Raw genomic sequence first — 5,338 nt, forward strand, 5'->3', positions numbered from 1 at the left:
CTTTCGTCCATGTCTGAGGCTGTCGTATCTGAGGTGGCTGCGACCGAAAATGTTCGTACCACGGAGTCTAGCGAGGTGAGCGGGGTAACAGACCTGGTACAGTGTCAGGTTTCGATCCCTACTTTGGCCTCTGTCAGGCTAAGGCTTATCATCATCATCAATCACCAGTCGGGGGGCCAAACCTTGTTACTCCCTCGATTAACGGTTCCGAGGTAGACAAGAGGCAGTTGGACGAGACGTAAGTCTACTCACCGTCTGAAGTGTATGGGCTATCGTCATTACTTATTCAGTCCAAAAGAGGAAGATGCCAGCTGTAGCGCTGGTGATCTGAGCACACATATTGAGACTCCATCTCCTGGCAACGCTGTCGCCGAACCGGAAGGCTCGGTTCGTGATGGAGAGCTACAGGAAGGCTCACTACCAGATCATGACTTATCGAAGGAGGTCCTCGATGAGGCGGCAGAGGCGACGACGGCCATTGATGATAAAGCCGATGCCTCGGATATCCTACCGGCCATACCCTTGGACAACTCGGCTGCTGCTACTGGGGATGACGATGTGGCTGACGACAAGTGGCATGGTGATGATGAGGAGGCTGGCTGGAAGAGGGGACGAAACTGGTCCAAGTGGGACAATGGTGATCGTCGTGGTGGTGGTGGATGGAAAGGCAATTGGAAGGGTAAGTGGAAGAAGGATGAGTGGAAGAAGGATGAGAATGGCAAGTGGGTTGAAGTGAATAAATCCAAGGATGATGATAATAACAATAATGATGAGGATGGTGAGAGTAACGATAAGGTTGATGATAGTAATGGTACGAAGGAGGATAATAACCGTCGATGGGGTGGTTCCTGGGAGAGGACTCTCGACAAGGACGCTGCTCCTGAGAGTGGAGAGAGTGAGGATGGGAAGGCCAAGGAGACCAAGGAAGAGCGGAGGAAGAGGCGACAAGAGGGTAAGTCAGTATTATGATTGCACTCAACTGAGGACAATCATCATCTCTAGAAGCTGCTAAGTTCGCCGACCCCGACGTGATAGCTGAGCTGGAGAGGGACTACGCCATGACGCTCTCTAAAGTTGTGGATGAGAAGAGGAAGTTCCAGGAGAAGTTCGAGCAGCTATCTCGTGTCATCCAGGTATGGTTCATTGCTGTTCTTCTTTTATATTGGTAGATGGAGATGCTCAGGCTGCTGAGGTCCGCCAGAAGGATATGAATTTGGCTGGACATAACTTAATTCATCAACTCAAGGCTGCACTCGAGGACTTCGATAAAGCAGACCAGGGTCAAGGCGGGGCTATGGGTGTTGTTTCTCCAACACTTGCTGCTGGTTTATTATGTAATCATTTCAGAGGAGGCTGTCAAGACTATCCCGGGGGCTAATTCGCAAGAAGTTGACAACAGTGCACCTGCTGGTAGTAGTAGTGATGTGATTATGGTGAACTCATCACGTCAGGTTTTGAATGGCGTCATGTCGAGAAAGTCGGCATTAGCTCCCGCGGCCCTCCTTTACCATCACAGGAGGAGATCTATGCCCAAGCTGTGAACTTTGGCCAGGTAGGTCGTTACCATTGGTGTTGTTCAGTAGTTATATCATCCCACAGGTCCACTCGTATAGTGATAGATGGGGAGGTAATACTAATACTGCATGGAGGGTAATAGCGTCTATGTGCTGCACATCGTTATCTTTCTCTTTTCCAGAATTCCTCTGATAATAGCAGTTGGAATAATAATAAATCGTGGGACAAGGAGGGTGGTAGAGGGGGTTCGTACGATAGGCAGCGTGGCGGTGGCAATAGGAGTTGGCAGGGATCCAGAGGAGGAGGAGGGAGTGATAATAGTGGTTACAGGTGACTCTATTGTTACTAGTCACTGTAGAGCATTATCGGTATGGTCAGGCGTCGACAGTGGGAATGAGTTGATGGTGTTTCTAATGTTGAATGATTTTGAATGTAGCAGCCTACGTGGGTTTCTACAAGTGTCTTCTGTCTTGAGTGAGGGATCCATTGTCAATTCTAAGTGCTAACCGACCATCCTCGGCATACCCCATAACGAGTGAATGAGCGTATCTTGGATAGAATTGAGCATGATGGAAGTGGGTAAAGTAGCCCATGTCACGAGGTTGAACCGATTCATTGATGAAGATACACAAGACGGATTTAGTAGGTAGCTACTCGGTGATAACATCATCTTTCTCTTAAGTGAGAAGCGGGTCCCCGACACAGCTAGGTTCGCGATTAAGGTACATAGACAACCTACTACGTACGGAAAAAAGGCAGAGTTTGTCTAAGGTATCGCGATGGTACAGCCAGAGAATGTAGGGTGTTAGTATGTTTCTCTTCTCTACCGAAAGGATGGATTCAGTAGCAGGAGACTATCAACACAAACCCGCACATATTGAGGAACACGTGTTGCTGTTGTTGTCACTCGACTGATATCGATGTTGCCAATTCCGTTGCTGCGGGGATATCTCGCCGCCTCCTCCGCTTGGCCCTCGCACGGGTATGACATCGGGTAGGCTTCCACCACCCCATATCGACGACTCCATCACCTGACCACGTCACACTAGACGGTTGAAGCACGGGAAAGCCATCCTTACCAGCCACTGTTCCTACCACTTCTGCCGGCGCAGTGGTGGTAGTAGTGCTAGAATCTTCACCGTATAATGCCCCTATCTTCCGCTTATTCCCGTTGTCACGGAGCAACCTGAATCTAGGAGTGCACAACGGTATAATATTTATGAATTACTCACCGACGCAAGGTAAGCAGGGATTCCTCGGTGAGTGAAGTGAAGCCAACGTACTGCTCATCCATAGTGATACACTTGAATGGTCGATACATGGCCATGTACGTATCGGAACCTACTACATCAACACATACAACGGTAGAGTTGAGATACGGATAACCTGATATGAGCTCGTATAATGTGCTAGATTGCTGGCTAAGCTCCCCAAGGCTTGGTGGGGCTACCCCTAGGGCGGCACCAAGTGCACAACATACTGTATAAAGGGATGGACCTACAAGGTCCGAGTGTCTGTGGATGATAGATACACATCTCTCACTATTACCACTGTCTCGACAGTCGTTGGCACTGTTAGGATTCCCCGATGAAGATCCACCATCACTATCAGTGGCACTCACTGGCCTTTCCATGAAACTTCTCATACACCGACTGTATACTACTACTGCCTGTATTATAATCCTGTCTTCTTATTGGCACAATCTCAGGTTTCGACCCACCTGGGTTAGAACCTTCTTAAGCCGAGCCAACCTTTCATCATCTATAGATATAGGATTCTCGTTGTCACCAACTGATAGGCGTGATGAGGGCAATACACTCCCCCCCACATAACTACCCCCCTCGTTGCCTCTCCCTTTGGAGCTTCTACTTAGGAACCTCAGTTGGTCTGCGTTGGTAACCATTCTGCCAGAGTACTCTTGATTCATACTACTCACCAATCCCTGACACACTCAATAATAACAACAACACAACTGCCCACAGTTACTATCATTACTACCTCGACTAAATCGCGTACTGAACGGGCCCAGGAGTGAAGACGATCTGCCTCCATCCTATTACGATAACTCAGTTTTATCATATGACTATGTGACAGAAGCAATGCCGAGAAGGATTCGAGCACATAGACAGCTTCTCGAGCCTGACTATTGATCATAGGGTTTTGAGCAAGCATACTCCCCTTACCTGTTGGAGCTGACGTATGCTCTCTTGTTGCTCAACTCTGGTCTTGGGCCTCGCCATTGCTGCCCCCACTGAGGCCATCTCTTGCCCTATGACCTGGTAGCCTTGTTGCATGGCTAGCTTCTGGGCAGCAGTAGGAGGCGGTGCCACAGCTGTAGATGGTGCTGATGACGGCCGAGGTATCTGAGCATTGTCACATCTCAATGATAACAAGAGGCCGAAGCTTAGGCGGGCCATGATGGATACTGAGGTATATTACACTAGACGACGAGGGTGCACTAGCTGGTATCGAAGTAGTAGTAGAAGCTGGCGAAGGTGAGACTAAGATGAGTAGGATAGAGCCTGATACTGAAGCCCCATGGATACCTCGACTCGGGGTCTCTGCTGCTGCTGCTGCTGCCGTCGATTCAGCTTGTTGTTGTTGTTGTTGTTGACCGTGTACTAGCCTCAATAATGAAACTTGTTTGGCTTTGAACTCCTGACTCATCTGCTCCACTTGCTTTTGATACATCTGCGCCTCCTTTTCAGCTTGTTCCTACGATGTAGCAATCCTGTCGACACCTTACACTAAGTATTACCATCAGAGCAGTGTATTGGTTCCTATATTCCTTCATCTTCTGTATACGATCCATGCATTGCTTTAGGAATAGATTACGTGTCTCAGTATCCTGTTTCATCCTAGGATCCTCCATTATCTGCTCTACTACTAATATACTCTGGAACTAGTGGACTAGTCCCACCTTGGTGTGTAGACTACTGGCCTCTGCCTCGTACGAATCTATCTGAGCCTTAGCCTGTTCTCTCCTAAGGTATACAACGATGAGTAGCATCGACTGACGATGAGCGCCATTACTACTTCTTGATGGCTTGAGTGTACGCTGAGTGTGACTGCTGTATCTTACCTCTAAGAGTCTGTAGGAGCATCTGAAGGTGTGGTATACTAGTAGTATGTGATAGCCAGTACGTGGGCCTACCTGTGCCTGGATAGTCTCATGGTTTCTCGCAGCAGCTATGCTGGCAGCCCTTTGCTGTTGCTGCTGTAGTAGGACCTGATATCAGTGTGATTGGAAGAGTTGTCTTTCTCTGTGTCACCTTCTGTTGTGCCTGTTGCTGAGCCATCCTCGAGGCTTGGGCTCTGGCATGTTGTTCCAATAGTGATGCTCCCCCCTAAAGGGTAGTCTATGCATACTCAACACTAGTAGCAGAGTACCGTTTTCTTAGCTGCCATAGCCTGTTGTCGCTGGTGTTGGGCAGCGAGCAAGGCAGCAGCCCCAGCAGCTGGTAGGTGACTATTGGACTGTGGTCCTACCACATTCTGCGGCTGCTGCTGTTGCTGTTGCTGTATCTGTTGTTGTTGTTGTTGCTGCTGCTGCTGTTGCTGTTGTTGTTGCTGCTGTTGTTGTTGTACCCTCGCGATAAGTCTATTAATAGAGATATTACAGGTATATGAACATTACACAATGTTGTATTACCCTTGCATCTGAGCAGTGGTTAATGGTTGCCCACCAGATGTAGCCTGTTGTAGTATAGCCGCTAATCGGGACTTATTTGCGGCTACCAGCGCGGCTTGTTGCTGTTGTTGTTGCTGTTGCTGAGCTGCTGCTACCATATGTGCTGCCTGGGGGCAAGTGTACAGCTATGGA

At 48.7% G+C, this 5,338-nt stretch overlaps 2 protein-coding genes across 2 annotated transcripts; one reads left to right on the forward strand and one right to left on the reverse strand.

The window, feature by feature from the left end:
- Positions 1-108: 108 nt before the first annotated feature.
- Positions 109-1,707, forward strand: Pmar_PMAR011360 (Nucleosome-binding protein, putative; the record flags this gene model as incomplete). Its single annotated transcript, XM_002781445.1, has 8 exons — positions 109-238; positions 291-952; positions 1,003-1,133; positions 1,184-1,298; positions 1,348-1,410; positions 1,452-1,552; positions 1,600-1,627; positions 1,697-1,707. Coding segments are annotated over 8 exons (1,241 nt in total), but the record flags the coding sequence as incomplete, so codon positions are not given.
- A 1,415-nt stretch (positions 1,708-3,122) lies between these two features.
- Positions 3,123-4,814, reverse strand: Pmar_PMAR011361 (hypothetical protein; the record flags this gene model as incomplete). The annotated part of the gene is made up of 11 exons (XM_002781446.1): positions 3,123-3,167; positions 3,236-3,306; positions 3,385-3,457; positions 3,514-3,654; positions 3,699-3,878; positions 4,156-4,230; positions 4,274-4,390; positions 4,436-4,499; positions 4,552-4,619; positions 4,670-4,744; positions 4,788-4,814. The coding sequence occupies 11 exons, from the start codon at positions 4,812-4,814 to the stop codon at positions 3,123-3,125; spliced, it is 936 nt and encodes a 311-aa protein (XP_002781492.1).
- Positions 4,815-5,338: the final 524 nt, after the last annotated feature.

This window comes from Perkinsus marinus (assembly GCF_000006405.1).
Source record: "Perkinsus marinus ATCC 50983 genomic scaffold scf_1104296942426, whole genome shotgun sequence".
Lineage (NCBI taxonomy): Eukaryota > Perkinsozoa > Perkinsida > Perkinsidae > Perkinsus > Perkinsus marinus.